The sequence below is a fragment of the Thamnophis sirtalis genome, unplaced genomic scaffold, assembly GCF_051295495.1.
Source record: "Thamnophis sirtalis isolate CommonGarterSnake01/CBP01778 unplaced genomic scaffold, rThaSir2_p1.2 scaffold_4, whole genome shotgun sequence".
Lineage (NCBI taxonomy): Eukaryota > Metazoa > Chordata > Lepidosauria > Squamata > Natricidae > Thamnophis > Thamnophis sirtalis.
Window position 1 is genome coordinate 36,946,426 of NW_028261384.1, and position 22,228 is coordinate 36,968,653.

The 22,228-nt window shown below is 32.8% G+C and overlaps 1 protein-coding gene across 1 annotated transcript in view; it reads right to left on the minus strand.

Annotated features, from left to right (window-relative positions):
• Positions 1–22,228, minus strand: part of MEOX2 (mesenchyme homeobox 2) — a 54,724-nt gene that overhangs the window by 12,431 nt on the left and 20,065 nt on the right. Inside the window, exon 2 of the mRNA XM_014076119.2 lies at positions 6,498–6,670. Coding sequence (XP_013931594.1) covers positions 6,498–6,670 — 173 coding nt within the window. The remainder of the gene's footprint in view (positions 1–6,497; positions 6,671–22,228) is intronic.

Below are 22,228 nucleotides of genomic sequence, written 5' to 3' on the forward strand. Positions count from 1 at the left end.
TATGCCTTATTTTATTGTGCATGTCCTATTTTATTTTATGTTGTAAGTTTTATGTAGTGAGTATGATGTAGTCTGAATTATTGATCTATAATAAAGAATTTTAATTTGAAAAGCAATTATTAAAAAAAATACCATTGAAATGGAACTGAATTATATATAAGAAATATAAAACTCCTTACCTTAAAGATTATATAAAATCACAAGCAAATAATCAAAGCACCAAAAAGAAAGTCCTATCAAATGTCCATATCTATTATATCAGGGGAGAAAAGGTCACTTTTAACCACCTTTGGGAATGTAAGAACATCAGAATATCTTGGGACAAGGTGTTCTATGTGGCAAGTGCTGAAATACTTAAAGAAAGCTTCCTTGATCCCACAAGATGATAATATATAAGATAATTTAAGGGAGAAGGGATCTAGAGTGCATCTAGTCTGTGAACATGGTAAAATAGGTATAAACCTGTAACCCTTAGAGATAGACGGTCCCATAAGTTTCTGATAAACTATTGGGAACATTTTTAATACAGCCAATACAGAAGTAATATAATTATTCTTCATTATAGAGTTTTTCCAATTCTTAATGTTTCATCCAGAGATATTTCTTATACTTTTAAAGTTTGTTGATTTAATGAAATCCTATTTTGCAACTTTTCCAATCCAGAAAATCTACTCTAATATACTTAGAATCTCGTGTGTTTAATCTGGAAAGGTTACGTATAGATTCTTAATGCTGAAGAATTCTGGAATAGTCTATTCTTTGCTGATTCTTCATTAAAACTAGTGAAATATATTCTAACAAGCCTTTTTTATTCCAATTTATATTGTTATTTCCCTTAGACAGGTATATGAGGGGTCATCTTACAACCATATGCTTAATGGTCATTCAAAACTACAACAGCAATAAAAAAGTGACTTATGACAGTTTTTTATAATTATAACCATTGCAGCATCCCCATGGTCATGTGATCAAAATTCAAATACTTGCAACTGATTCATATTTATGATGGTTGTAGTGTCTCAGGGTCACTTTTTTTGCAAATGTCGGATAAATAAAGTCGATGGAGAAGCCAGATTCACTTAACAACCATGTTACTAACTTAAGAATTGTAGTGATTTATTTAACAAATGGGGCAATAGTGTCATAAAATGGGGCAAAATTCAATTCAATTAGAGCCGAGGTGGCACAATGGTTAAATGCAGCACTGCAGGCTACTTCAGCTGACTGCAGTTCTGCAGTTCGGCTGTTCAAATCTCACCGGCTCAGGGTTGACTCAGCCTTCCATCCTTCTGAGGTGGGTAAAATGAGGACCCGGATTGTTGTTGGGGGCAATATGCTGACTCTGTAAACCGCTTAGAGAGGGCTGAAAGCCCTATGAAGCGGTATATAAGTCTAACGGCTATTGCTATTACTATTGCTAATTAACAACTATATTATTTAGCAACAGAAATTTTGCACTCAATTACGGTTGTAATTGGACTACCTGTAGCATGGACTATACGCTTTTGAAATTTGGAGAGAACCATGAGTCCCTTTATATAATCATTTTTTAAATTATTTTCTGATTCATCATGTCCAGATATTAGATTGCTTCTATGCAGTCTAATATAAACATCATGCAAGGGTTATCAATATATCTAATTTACTTGAAAATGTCTCAAAAGAAGTCTAAGTCTCACATGAGTCTAACTTATCTCTTCAACCAAGACAATCATCATATTTCTACTGGTTGTAATATGATGGGATTTCATAGGCATGCTTAAAATTTCAGATGGCCCGTTCTGAAATTTGCAATTCTCTAAACTCCCATTTATCAGAAGCTATGTTGAGGATGTTATTCACTTACTTTATCCCTTTAGGGGATTGGCCACCATCTCATCTTATCTTTTTTTTTTTTCTAGGCAGCTGGCACATTTCCAAAGAAAACTTTGGGCTGCAGGCATCAATTTGTTTTGCTTTATTTTATTTTTCTAAGAACAATTATGGCTACGTCAGACTCCCCCAAGGCAAGTACAACTTTCCAGAGAGTCTGTATGGCTGGGACACAATCTTTATTCTAATTGAAGAATCATAGTTATTACGATAGTAATAAGCCATTTAGGCTGACTGTGAGTTTCTTCTATTTGGATTCAAACCCAACAGCTTCTCTTCCCATGGTTCTCTCTGTGACATGATAACCTGGTCTTTATTTTTCCACACAATTTTGAATACCAGTTGTTTATTTACACTATTTGCATTTCTGATCTGTGAAAAAAATAATAATAACGAACCTTGACAAAATAGGTCCCATGTGTAGACTTTCAAATAAAGACAATTGGAGACCAGTGCTTTCTTTTGCAAAATACACCAGCTTGCTATAGCAAGGTGAAATGGCTTCCAAGAAAGGTGCCTGAAGATGGATCAGTGTCAGCAGGTATGTACATATAATTTTATCTCATTATTCGCATTATTTAATGCAACAAAAACAAATAATTCTGTGAATGCAGAGTTGGGAAGCTACTTAAAGCTTGTTTACATTTGATGTTATAAAGCAAAAGTTTCATTGCATATTTATTATATTTAACTGACATAAATTTTCTAACCAAAAGAAAAATGTCCAAAATTCTTTTTTCACAAGTCCAGACCTTCTGCATTCTTCAGATATTTGGTCCCAACATTTCTAGAATAGCACACCAGAATTCAGAATTCTGGAAAATAGTTCCTATGCATATGGAAGATGTCCAAACAAAGATGGATGGAAATCTTTTTGCTTTTTCCTTAGAAAAAGCAGGAAATGAATATAGTAACTTTTGAATACAAATTATTTGAAACCCCACAAATTTTACTACAGGTAGTCCTCACCTTATAACAGTTCATTTAGTGAACATTGCAACGGCACTGAAAAATGTGGCTTTTGAGAAGTTTTTCATACTTATGACCATTGAAGCATTTCCATGGCCACATGATCAAAATTCACATGCTTGACAACTCTCCTAGGGTCATGTGACCAACTTTTGTGACCTTCTGATAAATAAAGTCAACGGGGAAGCCAGATTCACTTAACAATGTCTCAACTGCAGCTATTCATGTGGCAAGAAATGTCATAAAATGGGGCAAACTCACTTAACAACAGAAATTTGGGGCTCCATTGTGGCTGTAAGTCGAGGACTACCTGTATTGATCAATAATTGCAGCTAATTTGATACAACAGCTTCCACTCCCCCAAAAGATAAAGGAAAAAATAATTTGCATATAACTTTCCCATCTGAGAATTCTATAGGTATACATCCAAGAAAAAAATTACAAGAAATTAAATATATATATACTTTGCATCTTAAAAATCTCCTTCCATCTCTAGGAGAATTCTATAATTATACAGCAAAAAGAGAGTGAGAGAGAAATATCTCGGCAAAAAAGCAGTTTATAGACTCTTCTCACTCACTTCCTCCCTTGAGAGCTTGTAAAGTTCTGATATATCTCAAATTATGCTGGTGGTGTTGCAGCAGCAACATAATCAATTATTTATTGTGTAATCAAAGATTACACAAAAAAAATGAATGATTGCTTTGGGGACACCGCAATCATTTCTGCTGCTTCATTTGTTGCTTCATTTCTTCTCTCTCTCTCTCTCTCTCTCCTGCCTCTCTATCTTTCTGTCTCTATCTGTCTATCTCTTTGTCTCTGTATCTGTTTCTGTGTCTGTCTCTCTCCCTGTCTCTGTCTCTCCCTGCCTCTCTCTCTGTATCTCTCTCTTTCTCTTTCTGTCTGTCTCTCTCTCTCTGTGTGTGTGTGTGTGTGTGTGTGTGCATGTGAGTGTGTGTTTGTGACCATAACTTTCCTATTAAAAGCTTGAGCACAGGATAATTATAATCTGTCCTTGACATTATGATTGTTACAGCACCCACATATTCATGGGACCAAATTTAGGTTCTTTGGAGCCCATCCACACAAATGATTCAGATTTTAACTCCTTCTGCATACCTATTTCCATTTGTGCTCCTTTGACTGCCCTGCACGCTGTTACCCCAGCCAATCTCACTCCAACTCCTGCCATTCTTAACTGCCCCAGCTGACTTTTGCTTCTTCCCAGTGCTGATGTGGGAAGCCTGGTCTTCTCCTTCATGAATCAGCCTGAGGTCTTCCTGAGGCATTGGGAAGGCTGCACGTCGCCTCCGGAAGATCTTGTATTGCTATCAGTTGCCTCACAAAAGGCCAACCGAGACCTGATGTCAGCAGCAGGAGGAAGCAAATGGCAAAAGTGGGGTGGCAAAAGAAACTGGGGCAGAAAGGTTTATGACAGTGGGTAGAGACTAGGACAGTGAGGGGACAGTGCAGAGCACCAGGACACTCAGGGCAGCAGCACGAGGATGGCCAATAGGGAATAGATTTGGGGGATACATAGGTAGGTGAGAGGAAGTAGAGGCAAGCAGAGGTGGGGCAGAAGAAGTGTGAGATCCTGGCGTAATGACTACCAAAACTATCATCACTAAGCAGTATAGTCATATAATGTTTTACCTGAGTGCATTTCTTAGTAATGGATATTCTATTCCCAATTAAGGTTGTTAAGCAAGGACTACCTGTATTAATTATATCTTTCAGTGTCCTTTCTATTATTGTTCTCTTGTTGATCTAATAATATTTTGGATTAAAGTCAATTTGTTCATTAACTGTTGTATCTGATGTAATGGGCTAAGATCAATTAAATTACATTTAATAATACATATGTTGTTCTTTATGCTGCATACATTTTTTTCCTCGAAGATCCCTTGGTGCTTTTTTGTTAGTGTAGAGAATTAATGTGATTTGTTTCTGTTTTAGACATTATCTTCTTTTTTATCGTTAATATAAATAAATGGGTTTCCTTTAAAATCACCTTTTGAATTGCTTCAATATCATCTGAATATCAATAGATTTAGATAATAGATTTATATTTGACAGTATGAATCCCAGATCAATGGCTTTATAGTCATTTCATGGCTGATTTGTGATTTGAATAAGCCACCAGTAGGTGGCTGACCTTGGCTAATTTTGAAGAAACAAAGTAAGGTCTGTCCTGGTTAGTATTAAATTTTTATTTAATAGGATAAATTTATAAAATGTGGGGGCTGTGGATGAGAGCCGGATGGAATATAAAAATAAAGATTATAGAAGACAATGGCAAATCACTTCAGTACTGTAATCAAGAAAGGAATATAAATACATCCATAATCACTAAGAGTCTAGCTTAATTCAAGGCATCCCTTGAATTAATCCTAAATGCAATTTTAATTTGTTAGAAAAACTTGAAGTGAAATGTTGGGCCATTTAGCTCAGTACTGTCTATACTGATAAATATCAGCTACGTAGGATCTCATATGTGGGTCTTTCAGGAACTGATTTTTGAAACATTCACATGCTTAGGAATAAGATCTTTTGAAACTGTTAGAGGAAGCATTATGCTACTGTTCTAGAGCTTAGTTTTAGTTAATGACATTGCTTGAAAAGTGTGCTCTCTGTTACTTAAATAAAATTCATTTCTAACAGAGAATAAATAGCTTAGTAATGGTTCCCCAGCACATGCATTCTAGTCATTTCCGACTCTAGGTGCAGTGCTCATCTCTGTTTCTAAGCCGAAGAGCCAGCACTGTCCAAAGACTTCTCCGTGGTCATTTGGCCAGCATGACTAAATGCCTAAGGCACAAAGAGTGTTGTTACATTTCCACCAAAGTGGTCTCTATTTTTCTCAAACTGCTAGGTTGGTAGAAGCTGGGACAAGTAACAGGAGCTCACCCATTACGCGGCACTAGGCATTCAAACCACTGAACTGCTGACCTTCTGATCAACAAGCTCAGCATCTAATAGCTTAATGCAATACACACACAAAAAATAGATAATTAATACCTGGTATGAGATTATATGAGATTCTGTTTATTTATACTATTTCTGTTTATACTGTATCTGGTTATTTAAACTATAGTAGCATCATAGCAATAAGTCATTAATTAAAACAAAGCCACAGAACATAGCATAATCCTTCCTCCGATTTTGTCTGTCTCAGAAGATCTTATTCCTGAGCATGTGAAAGCCAGTTTCATGTATGAACAAAGGTGTATATACTTAGCAAGCATCTGGCTCAGTTTTTATTAGCAACATCAACATCAATTCTGTTCATAATTATTTTAAATGCCAGAATTAAGTGAAGTGTATGAATGGAGATAACACTAGAGAGATTTGATAAAAGAAATAAAAGGAATCATGTTGCCATTAAGAGAAAGAAGGCAGGGTGAATAAATGGACAGTGTCTCCATCAGGCAAAAACTAAGATAATTAATTCACCATGCTGCTATAGCGTGCTAATTCTAGAAATATCTTTTTAAATGGTAATTATTGTTATCCAGTACGGATATACATTATACAAATGTTGCATTATAATTGTATTTTATTTTGCATATTCTTGTCTATTTCTAACTTGGTTTGATCTAATATGAGGTGACTTACAACCTCGCTTGGAACACCATTAGTTTGTTCTCTATCCATACCTGTCTTTCAGTGAGATCCAGGTTCACAGCTATTTCGTATCTCCGCAGCCTGGTGAGGTAGTTATGATGGGCAAATTCTGCTTCTAACTCTCTGATTTGCTCTTTGGTGAAAGCTGTTCTTTCTTTTCTTGGTTTGCTATTGACCTCAGATTTGTAATTTCCTTCTTGAGAATCTGAAATAAAGACAAAATCAGGTCTGGAGTCAGGAAAATTCTACAATTTATTGGCAAGGAAATATTATAGATGAAAATATTGTTATTGATTAAAACAATATAGTAAATGTTTTATTATAAAATAAATTTAATAAACATGTTTCTAATTTAAAATTATTAAAGTTGACTGGATTATCATAGAATACCAACTCTACCAATGCATTACGGATGTCAATACTAAATATCACTTTAGTTATTCTTTCACTGTTTCGGTATTTTATATTGTTTTATTTATTGGTTTGATTATAAATGTGAGTTACCCAGAGTTGCTTAAATAAATACATTGAAATGAATCTACAACACACTCCATGTCAAAATATTAAGGAGACAATCATATGTAAATTATAAGATTATTTGGCCACATTATACTTTTAATCACCAACAACCTTGAGCAACAGAGGGTGAACTGGAATTTTTCTCAGCAATTCATTGGATTGTCAAAGTAAGAGTATATCAATCCTAGGTTGGATAATTGGTGCATGCCAATTAAAATCAGTAGTGATTAATGATTTCAATGCTCCTTTATTAAATCTATTAAATCTAGATGTAATTCATTTGTTCAGTACAAAATGTTTTCAATGCTGTAATAAGAACTTCTATAGTCAACCCGAGCAAAGACGAAAACTACTAATATATGAACCTAATTATTCCTTCATAATTTATACCAAACTGCTATCCCTTCATTATAATTGTTTATGTCATCAGTTTCAAAAGGGAATATAGTCAAAAAATTTATAATGCTTTTATGGAAAATTCATTTAAGAAAAAAACATTTTAAATGCTTTTAATAATTAAAGTATAATATTATTAGGTTTTTTTCCCCTTCAGTCCTCCAGGAGTGCACTTGTTATTTTTTATCTATTATATTAACTTGCTGTGAAAGTTCTAATCTCATAGTATAATAGTAATTACAGTCCTATACTAAACAAATATTCATTCAGAATCAATTATTACATGAAATTGTATCATATATCAATTTAAGAGTGCTTCTGACTATTTATGTTCTTTGATATTTTTTTGCTTTTTTAAACTTGATTGATACTGCTTCTATGAATAAGATAAGAACAGAACCCTTGGTCTTTACAACATATTGTTAATTTATGGAAGTTATATCAAATTAGGAAGTCCCCCATACGACATGCTCTTAAATCAAACTATGATTTAGTTATCATATTTTTTGTCTTCTTTATCCCCAAATTTAAAAGCTTTTTGTTTCTAATCTTGGCTATGCTATCTGCTGTAAATCCAAAATTAGCTAGTGTTCCACAAGAGAATCACTGGTAAACTGTTGGCTTCTTCAACCATCTTAAAAATGTCACAGATAAATTCACACTTCGGCTGATGATTTAAATAGAAACTGCTTCAGCTTCCAAAAAGACAGCCTCATAAGTAGAATCTTTATGTCACTGAAGGATACAACATCAGAATTCTGCAGATTATCTTGTTTGGCCACAAAATGTTTAACGACCGCAACTTCTTTTAAGCTGTAAAAGACTTGGATCCATATTAAATAACATTATTTAGAGAAACAATGAAAAAAATAATAGGTTTAAGGATATTTTTATGATAATCTAACCATCATTGGTAGTAGCCATTGAGGAAATATTTTATGGAAAATCCACAGGTCCATTTATGTATTTAAACAATAATTGTGTACTTACCTGTAACTGTAGTTTAAAGAGGTTATCTGAATTCACACCATGACTTATGTACCTATATAAAGCCCATTAGGAATCTTCTATAATCTCATTCCCTATATATACCATGTTACTAGGTTCTTGCCCTAGCCTTTCAATTTGATAACACAGAGTTCCAAAAGACCAGGAGGTCACCTGAGATCAAGTGAAATAGGAAGTAGAGTATATGAATTTTCATGGACTATTCAAAGAACTGAAGTAACAAGTGATTAACCAGTATTTCTTCAATGTGAGCTAAACCTCAAGGTCAAGAAAATATGTTAATATTTTGAAGGTCTTCTGAATGCAAATTAAGCACTTGGAAATATTGCAAATAAGAAAAAAATGTTGCAATTTATTGTTTAGTAAATGTGTACCAATGTTTATAAGTATGCATTTAAATGATATTTACCTACACAAAATTACATAAGTCATTGCCAAACAAATTAGATAAGAACATTTGCCTCTGAAGTATTCTCATGTATGAAATAAGACCATGTCAGAAATCTTGATTTCTTGTGTGGGAAAAGAAGAAATGTATTCTGAAAAGAAACTCTAAGCAATTTTGAAAAAGAGATGAATGAAAGAAAGTAAGGAAGAAAAACTAAATAATTTTACTAGAAGAGAAAATGCATATGCTAACTTTAAAAGATCAACAACAAATCAACCATGTTCAGTAGGACCCCTGCCTGTTTGTGGGTCAAGCAAGATGGGATGCTTGCCAATCATTGTTTTAACTTCTAACTTCTGACTGTGGTTCTGTATAGATGCAGATCTCTTGTGTGTGAATCATATAAACTCCAATAAATAATAAAGTAATCAATTAAATGTATAAAAAATAAACTTTAGAATACAATACAGACAGTATCTGGACACTCACATAATGAAAGCAAGATAAGCATCCCAAAGAAATCTTCCCTTCCCTGTATTATTAGCAATACATAGTATTAGGAGGAGATATAATATTTGGGTTTTGTTGGTTTTAAAAAGAGATGTAAGAGTGAATATGATCAATGTTGGTAACCAACCAATCAAAAACTTTCTTAGTCACAGACCAGCAAATAAAAGCATTAAAACAGTAATAATACTAAAAAATAAAAATAAAAGACAGAATAATTGATTGATTTTTTAAAAAATGTTGATAAAATTAGGGGTCGTATATAATTAATGACAGCAGAAAAGATTTTTTTTTCTTTTTAAATTTAGAATGCCAAGTCATCACACAAAACTAATAAAACCGAGCTGCCAAGGAAAGCACTATTTTAGGCCACTTGCATTAAATTCATGACATCCACAACTAAGCCTGGATAGCTTTCAAGAAAATTCACAGAGAAAATTTTTTTCTTTAGTGATTACTTGTTTAAGGTTTTATTGAATCTTTCGGCTCAGAGATAATTTATTCTTTCATTAAAAAAGTTGCTGAAAGATAGTAAGAATAGACTAATGCCGTTATGATCTGTTTCTGAGCTTCTCAGAAAAATTATTTGGGGATGTCGGAGTCATGAAATTTAAGCTTTGTCTTGTATCATAAAAATCTGGCATATTTTTCTAGCCTGTATAACTTTTCTCATGATTTAGCTACTTTATCTGCTTTATCAGTTACCTTGGCTATACTTATATTATATAACCAACATGTGGGTCAGGCCTGCAAGGGAACAAAATGACAGGAACAACCATGAATCAAAGACCCACTCTTAAAACATACAGCAGCATCACAAATAGAAATGGGAAGGATTTCAATCTGCAATTGGGTCCACCATATTGAACCTCCTTAATTATGGATGTTTCTGATGCAATTATTTCTTCATACTTACAATAGCTTGCCGGACAAAGCAAATGCCAACTTGGTAAGACATTTTACACTTGTTTTACACTTTTACACTTATTCATAAAGTAAAGACCAGTAACAAGCAATGGTGAAAGTTTCACATTTTAAACTTCAGCCAGTAATAAGCCACTGAATAATTATTCTCCATTGAATAATATGAGTCATAGTAAAAAAAAAAAGGATTATTTGCATTGTAAAGCAAATGATTAGGTATGAATGCAGAATAGGTCACATTATGAGAAAACTAACTCATTACACCTACTTGCCTTTACTATGAGCAATGTTTCATTGGCAGTTTCATTGTGTATCACCAAATATTCATAGACTTGAAGGCTTAGCAAAGAATTTATATCCTGACTGTTCATCTTAGTGTTTTCATCTCTGCATGATTGTTTGTTTTATTCTCAGTAATTTGTTTTATGTCATTAATTGAAATATTTATAAAGATATTGAAATATATTTTCATAGATAATTAATCATAATTAAGAATAGTGGTAAAGAGTATACAAGATTATTTACTATTTAATCAGGATGAACAGTTAATAATGATAAAATAAAATAGCTCCAGGTATATTTTTAAAAAAACTATCTACATATAGCCATACAACAGAAAGGAATTCATGTGGAAATTTATATCATTTTCTCATAATTTGTACCGAAGAAATAAATGGAAAAGAGATTGTCATTAGAAAATAATGATACACTTTAAAAAATAAAACTATATGATCCTTTTTTTTCATTCTAGTTTACTCCAGATATATTGAACTATAACTTCTGCTTACTTATAGAGATGGGTCTTCTATTATAAAAATCTCATACAAACTGGAAAATTAAAATAACAAAAAGTGATCTGCCAGAACTTTAAACCTGACTTACAATTAAAGTGGAAAACCTTTGGCTGATTTGTATAGCTGATTTGTAATATTACTATGAAATCCTTACCAAAAATATTGCTTACAATAGAATGAAATGGATACCAAAAGAGACAAAGATGTGAGAATCCTAATATCTATATTAAGCAGAATAAACACTATGCTCTTTTGCTAAATCTTTCTTTCAGATAAAAAAATTCAGGATTGTTCTTATCCATTCTTCATTTATAAGGGAAGCTAAATTCTTGATTTGTGCCTATTCTTCTCTATTATCCTTAGTTCTCTTTTAAATTCTAGATATACTTTCGGCAGACACTTTCCCTTTGTATTAGTTAATAGTATGGCCCTGAATATTATTACAAAAAATATGAATTTATCAGATCCAGTTTAGTTGGAACAGCTGAAAAAAATGTGGCTAGGCCAAAAAAAATACCAATTCTTCTCATTTTCAGTAAATCTTTTTTAGAACTATCATCTGGTGATTATTTCAGCTGCTGCTTAGTGGATGACATGAAATTATTGAACCTCCCTGAAATACAGATTGTCTTTTACAATTTCAATAGTTCATCTGCTTAAATAACAAAACACTATTTGTGTGATATAATGTATGCTACTAATCTAATCATTATACCTTCAGGAACTGCGTAAGTTGTTCCTAAGAATTCACTCTGGTATAATCACTTACATGGTATATTATTGTAATATAATTCAGAGATGCCAGTGGAGCAATACATCTGAGAAACTAAGAGTAAAAATACTCTTGAGATTATAAATTCTGGAGGAATTTAACGTGATACTTAATTTTAGGACCCTACTTTTGTTTCCTTTGTCTTTTATTTTGTACCATGTTCATTTTCAGTTAAAACCAAATTACTTGGGATAATCATTCAATGGGTTGCTCTACTTATTGTTTTACTTTTCAAAACAGGTCAATGATTTTTTGCTGTAATTTGCCCTTTCGATCCTTAGGCATTTCTAGGCAACAGGTACTGAAAGATTTCATTCGTTTTTTGAGTTCAGAATTTATACTGAGCATCACCTGAATGTTTTTTTTCTTTGGTGGAAAATGGCTGAAAAAAACCTGGAAGACATTTCTGGAAAGATTCATGTCAGCTTCCCATATGTTTTGCAGCTGTTGCAATTGAAGCAAAACCCTTCAGTTTTCCTCTTCTACCTCCATCATATGCCAAATGGTAGGTTTAGTAGCGGTAGTAGAAGAGGAAAAATCTGGAAAGACCACGTAACTTGCTCCCTCTCCCCATATAACACTTTAAGTATTAACATATGGCATATAACACCTGAGGTTAAAGGAAGACATTATGTAAAGGATATATTGTACTCCTGCCCTTATTCCAATTTGCATATATTTTTATAAAATGTAAATAAATTGTCAGAGTGATTGTTCAGTTGGTAGCCTTTGTTCTACCAAACTTTTGTTCTCTGTGATTAACTCAATCAGACAACAAATATCAGGAAACATACCAGCTTGCTTCCAAGAATTGTTTCCTCTTTAGGCTCTGGAATGCTCAGGGGGGATTTAAAATTTAACTGCTATGGCAAGAGAAGATATTGCAAGCCTTTGCTAAGGGACAGAAGGCTCCTTTTAGTATGGGAATGAACCTTTCAATACCTAGGCAAATATTCAACTGTTCTCTTTTTTCACACATGACAAATAGACACAGAAAGAAACTGCAAGACACCTGGTTATAATTATGTTATCTGAGAGAATTAAACCATAGAATTAGATTCAGATTAGCTTTAGAGTCTGTCTGTCTGTCTGTCTGTCTGTCTGTCTCTCCCTCCCTCTCTCTCCCCCTCTCTCTCTCTCACACACAGACACAGACACACACAAACACACACAGAGTGAGTGAGTGAGTGAGTGTGTGAGAGAGTGTCTTCCATTGACAGTATTGGTATCAAAAGCACAATGTACACACACACACACAGTCTGTCATTGACAATATTGGTGCAAAAATCACTTTAACAGAATATTTATTTTATGTACTTCAACATTTCTTATATTTCAATGCAGCAATATTCATTTATACTACATCTTTATTATTGTTACAAAGATAAAAAATAAAGATATATTATTTGTAACTCAGACCAGAAAATATATCCAACACACCTTGCTTTCCCTTCCTTCCCCTACAACAACAACTCTACTTGGGTTGAGATAGCATCACCAGCCAAAAGTCACCTAGCTAGCTTTCACAGTTAAGATGGGAGGGTATCCATTTTCTAGTCTAGGGGCTTAACCACTAGGCCAAACTGAGCTAGTGATGTCATATATTATCCTAGCACTCACTACTTGAAATTAATCTGATATGACTTTATACAGGTTGTCCTCGAGTTAGGAATGTAATGAAGCCTGCCCATTCCATTTGTAACCTGAAGATTCATGGTAGTAAATCTTGTACCTTGAACAAGATCACTTGCTTCTTTCACCCATGCGTTCGCTAATCGAATGCAAGGCTCATTAAGTGCACATGAGGTATTTCAAGGTGGGGAAGGCCATGGGGGGGGGACTGATGGAACAGGCCACCCGCTAAGACCATCCAAGGCTCCCCAACCCACTTAAATACCTCATGCTCCCCAAATTTCTTTTCCCTCCAACCTGGATCGCTTACCTTGTGAAGATCTACCAAGCAATCTTCTCTCCAGCCTCTTCCTTTCAGCGTCAATGGGAATCCCCTGTCCCATTGCAGGCTGAAATGGAGCCTCTGGGAACGGACCTGGCTCTCCAAAGTTCCATTGGCCCTCTGCAGGCCTTCCCCTGCACATTGCAGGCTGAAATGACATTTCCAGGACCAGGCCCCTAGAGGTTCCATTTCAGCCTGCAACAAGCCAGGGAAGGCCTGTGGAGGATCAAATGGAGCCTCAGAGGGCCAAACGGGACTTCGGAGAGGCAGATCCGCCCCATTTATGTAGGCAAGGTGCTGGGTAAGGCCTTTGGTAGCCAGGAACATGCAAGACAAATGTTGCAGAGCCTCTGTGGTTGTTCGTAATGGCGAACAACTATTGTGGTGCTGCAAGATTAGTAGTTTCGGGCCTCGTTCGGAAACGCTAGGGGAATTGTTTGTGTAACTTTGAATATTTGCTAAGGGAACACTCATAACCTGAGGATTACCTGTATATTTCCACACATTATTAGGTAATATCTAACATATTCTTCACTCTCATAAATGTTATATATAGTTCCAGACTGAATTGTTGGTTTCTTGCTGTTCTCTGAGCTTGATCGTTTTCTTGAATATTATCAGACCAAGTACGTCATCAATTTTCTTTATAATATATATAATATAGTATTGTGATAAGCAACCCTACATACACAGGAAAGTGTTAATTGTAGCACTTGAATATGACCACACTTGCATTCAAAATTTCTGTTGCTAAGTGAAATATTTTAACATTTTTTTAATAAAAAGTTTTTTATTAAACACAAATTAAAACATTGGACATAGTGTAAACCGTTCTGGCAAAATCTATGCCATACATGCTAAGATATCAAGTTATACATTGTATCCACCCTGTTTTTTAACATTTGATCCAAACCGTATTTATAAATAAAAAAGTATCCTATTTCCAGCTGTGTTGGTTTGTGTTTATCTTGTACATTCTCACATTTATCATTTCATATGTAATTCTAGTCTCCATTCTATGTATCTTAGCCCTACCCTATTTTGGGCTTTCCCTTTTATGTTCCAACCATTGATAAAATTTATCCCAGATCCTATATTCTGATTCATCTTTATTTTTCAATTCTCCTGTCAATTTATCATTTCAGCGCAGATCAAGATTTTTCTAATTATTTCCCCTTCTAGTAGGGTTTCCCTTTTTTCCAATTTTGGGCAAAGATCATTCTTGCTGCCGTGATAATGTGTATTGTTAAAAAGATACCCCCTTGTTGTATTTCTTGTTTATAATTCCCAAGAGAAATAGTTCTGGTGTTAATTCTATTTCCTCTTTGGTTATCTCTATCAACCACTTTTGGATATTCTGTCAATATACTTTTGCTTTTTGGCACAACCACCACATATAGTAGTACGTTTCTGGTTCATGATCATATTTCCAGCAATTTGGTGATGGATTTCTAAACATTTTGCAATTCTTGCGGGCAGAAGGTGCCACATTTAAAACATTTTATATAAGTTTTCCATATATGGTATTGACAATGTTATTTTCCTGATCCTTTCCCATAGTTCTTGCCATCTGTCCAAATCTATATTATAACCACAGTTTATCGCCAATGCAGCCATTGTCTCCTTGACCTGCTCTCCTTCCATCTTGTACTCCAATAAGAATTTATAAATCTTCTTTATCTATTTATCTTTTGTCCCCAAAAGAATCTTTTCTATTGCTATCAACTCCCCACTAATGCCCCACTCTCTCCTACCTTTTGAGTAGTGTGATTGGATTTGGAGCTACGACTACCACTCCAAATCTACCCTCTGTTCTTTTAAATCTTGTCTCGTCCTTAATCTCCCTTCTTTATCTAATATATATCTTTATATTTTATATTTATATTTTAACATTTGTTAGGTGAATTTTGCCCTCTATGACATTTCTTGGCACGATTCTTAAGTGAATTATTGCATTTGTTAAATTAGAAACATGAGTGTACATGTTTGGGTTCCTCATTGACTTTGCTTGTGAGAAGATTGCAAAAGCTGATCGGATGACCTTGGGACACTGCAGCCATTATAAATATGAATCAGTTGCCAAGCATCTAAATTTTGATCACATGACCATGGAGATGCTGCAACAGTTATAAGTATGAAAAGTATGGTCATATATCACTTTTTTTCAATTCTGGTGTAATTTTGAACAGTCACTAAATGAACTGTTATGTTGAGGACTATGTGTACCTTATTAAAATAGATACAATGGAAGTCTCACAGTGGTTTTGGAACATTGCCTCAAACTAATTTGTGACCTGTTTTCTGATATTTGTACATATTTGTCTAAATAGAAATAATGTAACTATTTAAAAGGATCAATTGGTCCAGAAGAGAAGGAGAAAGACAGAGAGAGAAATAAATATTAAAAACAGAACTGAAATCAATTAAAAGATTACAAGATTATTGAATAATTTTATAAATTATTAATTTTATAAATTTAATAATTTATATTATTTACTGTGCAATTTGCTGCACAGAAAAACTCATATAATGGAATATATCCTACATCTGTTTCTTCCATTCAATTAAATTAAAGGTTTTTATCCCAAGAGTAATGAAACTAGCTTTAAAATTATTATTATTCATTGATCACTTAAACTCCATTTGAACATTTGTGTAATTCAAACATAAAAATGTTAAGAAATATATGTGTGTGTGTGTGTGTATGTATGTATGTATGTATAGTCTCCCTTTATTTATTTATCAGCATAAATCTAACATATATATATTATATAGTATGTATGTATTATGTATGTATGTATGTATGTATTTAGTGTCACAACCCCTGGTATGCCCAAATATGGGAGGAAGCAGACTGCTTCCATTCTCTGTCTATCAGCTCGCCACAAGAGACCATCACGACAGAAACCCAATATTTTTACTGTTGCATTTGTTACATTTGTGTTGTATTTGTGCTGATTTGTGCTTTATTTATTTATCAGCACAAATACAACACACACACACAAACACACAGACATAGACACATACACACACACACATATGTGTATATATATATATATATATATATATATATATATATATATATATATATATATATATATATATATATATATGTAAACCACATATTATTTTCTATAAAAGAACTACTTTTTGTGTAGAAAAAAAATATATTTGTTTTAATGTTGCATCAAATAAGACGTATTGTATAACTGAACAGAAAAAGCGAAGAATTTTATTGTTCACGTCTCTATCATATTACGTTTTGTTTTTCAGAACATGTATATTGTTTTCAGTGAAGGTGAATAATTATCTTGGTTTCTATACTACAATTTGTGCGGATTTTTGAGTGTGACATAACTGTGGTTACCAGTTATACTGAAGTACAGAGGAAATTTGTGGTCATTGTAAGCAATTCATTTTACTTTTGTAAAAGCATTTAAATAAGCATTTACAACCTTATCTATGAATAAATTCTCACAGATGATTATTCTTCACAAAAAGGCTCTGAATCAATTTTTATGTTAATTTGTTTGCCCTTGGAAAAGCAGACAGATTATGGGGGAAAATGAGAGCAAACATTTATATGCAGACTAGCTCTAACTCTGCCTCCTTCAGGTAAGCCTGAAAATTTTTTTTTAACTCCAAGGTGATAAAACATAATTCATTTACTCAAAAGTAGCATAATTTTTCTAAGTGTAATTTGAAAATAAACAAACATAGTTCAAAATCTTATAACTACAATAACAAAATCCTAAACATCAACTCATGCACATAGTATATGCTCTCTTAGCAGTTTTTTTTCTTGGCCATATAATATCTTAGGAATGTATTTGGGAAGGCCATTTACTCAAAGGACCAACTGGTGATAAAGAATTAAAAGGTTAAAATAAAACAGTCTACAGAAACTAAATTTTATCTTTTAAATAAGTCTAATTTTATAGAGAATAAGGATTTAATGAATGACATGTACAGGTAGTGAATTATGTATGATCCATTACACAACAAAGGCTCAAATATAAGAATGTGCAAGTTTCAAAAAAAAAATCCAAAATGTCTAACAATTTCAAATTTCGGTTATCACATTAGTGAACAACATTGATTTCCTTTTTTTACAGTTCCTTTTCTTACAGGGACAGGGAGGTCTATCAGAGATTTTACATAGATATATCTTGCCCTATATTTACACACACAAACAATTTGCAAGAGGCAATGAAATATTAAGCAACTTATTAAATATTTGGGACATATATAATAAAAAGCTGAATACAGATTTCTTTTCTCTTGCTCATTTTAATGCAAATTTATGATGATGAAGATACTAAAAATGTCAAGATAGACATCATCTTACTTAGATTACAAACTATTGTGAACAGACGTTGAGATACTTTGCTACATAGTGCTTTTCTTACATTCTCTTGGTTCCAGTATTTTTCACTAAGTAGTACAACAACAAAAGAATTATATAAACAATAGGAAATATTATTGTTTATTAAATGTATGTCATCAGTATTAAAGCAAATACTAAAAGGTTTCACTGAATTTGAAACTTTTACAATACATAATACTGAACAATTAGGCACAATCTATAGTTTACTGGTGAAATATGATTCATAAGCCAATGCAATGCACTATTGTATAATTAAATGGAAAATCTGAGTATAGTAATGGAGAAGTAAAGTGGGATTTCAATGGAAAATATTTTCTTCAAATATCATACTCAAAGAAAACAGATGTAGGATATTTTACCACCATACATCATTCCATTTTGGTTCCTAAAATAAGTGATTCATTTTCTGAAAAATGCTGGAAATATGTGTATGATGTGAAGTCTCATGCATACCCCAAAGGAGTTGTGCTTCAGATGAGATCACATTGCTTTCATCATTTGATCAAATTAGCAAGATCTCGTGATTACAACTTGTTAGCATTCAAAGTGAAAAAAAGCAATTGTCACAAGATTATCATTGTTTCTTTTTCCTTATTTTTTTTCATATAGCGTCTACCTACCACTTCCTTCCTTTCTCCAACACTCAGTTCTGTTATTTTTCTTAAATTCCATTTTCCATCCCCATCTGATACTTTTTGAATAGAAAAAAGTGTTTAAAGTATTTGTTTGCAGAGTACCCAGGCAACAAAAAACTACCTTGTCACATATCTTTGTTAAAAGAAAACACAAGATAATTAAAAGTTGAATGGTGCCATGAACTGATTGGAACACATGTTGTGCATTGACAATAAAGGTTTGATTTGATTTGAATAAATTTGCTCACTCTTCTTTTGGCTCAATTTTAACCGTATTTTAAGTTTCCTAAACTTAGCAATTAAACTGAAACACTGATAAAGACTGGTTGAATATTTTCAGAGTTTTTTATTGCTTTGCTGAAAGAAAACCCTCATGTATTTTGAAAGTCAACTATATAGGCAGCTTGCGCAAAGGACAATCAATGGCAGTTAGTATTAGCAATTCACCAGTAGTTAACATCAGCCTTATATAGTAACAAGTATTGGACTAAGTGTGATATGGCTCAATTCTCAGAAACATGAAACATTCAACAAAGGAGCCATAATATGTACATTGTTGTATCATCTTTCCTTGTTGAACAAAAGACACTTGAGTTAACAGCAGAGTTTCCTGATGCTGTTTGCTTTGCAAACTCCATTAAGTGTGCAAGAATTATAACATACACAGGTAGCTCAAGTAAATCATATAGCAAAATTAACTCATAGACCCGTTTAATCAATATACCTGTAATATAAGACATTACATACATTGAGTGAATAGGGTTCAGAAAGATTTTAAGATTCCTTATTATTGGAAGCATCAGCAATGAATATTCCCCAACTTGTCTATTTTCTTTTCAATAAATAATACAGTATTCTTTTTAAATTTTCTAATTGGAAAAAATTAAAAAGAGTTATAAATTAATTTCATGTATTCCAACTTTTAAAAAAATTAAATAAATACCCTTGACTAAAATGGTGACCATTCCTGATACCTATCAATATTAAATGTGCATATGATGACAAAGAAATCATATTGAAATAATATATTGTTGATATTTTTCACTAGAAAAATTGTCTAGAATGTATAAAAACACTTAGAATTTTTGCTGGAAATGTGAAATACATGAAGGAAAACTTTATCATGCTTGGTGGACATATAGATTTTAAAAAATGGATACAAATACATAAATTAATTCAGAAGATTTTAAAGGTTAATGTACAATTGAAACCAGATACTTTACTTTTGGGACTAATGGAAATGTAACTAGAAAAATGTCAAGGAACTTTGTTTTTATGAATGACAACTGCAAAGAGATTACTATATTCAAAAGTGGAAAGGTTCAACAATACCCACAACGGATATATAGTTGGCAAATTCACTTCTGATTAGAGAAATAACAGTATATTTATGGCTGACTAAAACCCCTTATAGACATTTTGTATGAAATGCAGTTAAGATTTGTGGTTAGAAGTTAAAATCTTGTACTAGAAGCCCTGTAACACTAGATAAAATACAGTAATTCACATCAGCATGAGATGTAGTATTATCAGTATATTCCCTACATACTGATCAGAAGTGCTATGCATATATTTCACTTTGAAAATTTATTACTTTTAAAATAAATTCACTGAATATATGTGTATATCAATTAATCCTATGGTGATTTCTTATTCCTTTTTCCTTTTTTGTCTGTTCTACTACCATTTAATTCTAAAGTTTGTTTACAGTTGTGCTTGGATTTTTAATACTACATCTATGAAGCTGCGTTTTTCCAGCTGATATTAGTGGCTTGTTTTCCACTATTAGAAAGTTTTACATAAGACTTAGAGCACTCAAGAATAATTAAAATATATATCAACCTTTTCTGTAGAAGTAAACATAGCTGTCTAATTAATCATTTCTCTATTATTTATGAAAAAATATTAAAATAAACCAAAACTTAAATAGTCCACTTTTTAAAATGACATTATATTGCCCAGATCGCCACATATCTGATAAAACTAAATATTAATCTACTCAAAACTGCAGGGGAAAAAACCCTCAAAAATTAAAAGGAAAGAAACGAGTTGAAAGCCAGCAGAAAAAAGAAACTAAAAGAAAAAAGAAATGTTGTGCCTGAAATTTTACAAGCTACCTAAAAAGCCCACTTGTATCCAGCAGTTAAACTTCACAATAATAGGTGTATATGCTGGATAAAATATGTGTATGATTCTTTTAACAATAAACCAACTCTCAGCTTGGATAATCACATTTTAAGAAGCTGTTTTTAAAAAATGGTTCAGTACTCCAATATTGTTGGAAAGTCCATTACTTCCCAGAAAAGAGTAAAAAATTGGAAGTATAATTTTTTAAGAATTTTAGTTTAATAAAAGTTGGGGGATTAGAAAGAAAATCTACTATTAAGTGAATAGACCAAATTGAAAACCCTTGCAGACAGTATTGCAGATTAAACAATATTGTAAGAATTCATCTCAATAGGAAATACTTCATCTAATAAACTGGGATAAAAAAGATGAAGAAACAGAAAAAAATGATCAGGAACATTGGGCTAATTGTTTCCCCAAAGTTAATTTAAGACCTTATTCTATATAAATTTATCACAGACCCAACTTAAAAAATTAAACACAAATAGATAACCCCCAAAACTACCAAAAAAGCAAGTATGTGTAAAAGACACAATAATATCCTAAAAAATCAAAACATATCAATAAATGCAACCATAAATGGAATATCAATAAGTGAAAGGAGAATCAAAATGTCTCCTTCAACAATAGTGTTCTCGAGACAAGTCGATGGGAGCCCAGGCTTTGAAACATATATTATACAAGAGACTGCACAAGAACTAGCTCTGATACAAACATGGTCTTAGATACTGCTGAAAAAATACAGTATAAGATCTAAACATTAAGGGTCTTGACATTTCACTTTGCATTGAATGAAACAAATACGTGCCCTGATATACGTGTATCTAGAATTGTTGTCCTCTGTTTCTGGCTGAAACACTGCTGGTGATACAGTTGTGCATGTGGTGCTTTCAGAAGGTATACTTATGGCCTCTGTAATGGACGAGTCATTTTACATCCGAAGATCCTGACCACTGGTACAATAGAACTACTGTTCTAACTAAACCCTTCAACCAGCTTTTGCCCATATTTCCTTTAAAATTGTGGAGGGGTTACTTGCTGGAACCTAAGAAAGTGTGTTTTCCTTGGCATAAATCTACTTACATCAATGAAACAATTTCCTTACGGAAGAAAATATTTAACAAACTGAACCGAAGCTGTATTTTAGTTCAAGATATCAGAGTTATGTGTGTATTTACTTTGCTGTCCTCTGGCTTTCAAACTAGCAAAATTTCAAATAATACAACTCAACATAAACAACTGTCCCATCCAATATTTTTATATGTATAAGTAATTATATAATGTATGTATAAAAAATATAATCAGACTAAATAAGGGCAAAAGCATCAAGTAAACCATACTAAGACAGAAAG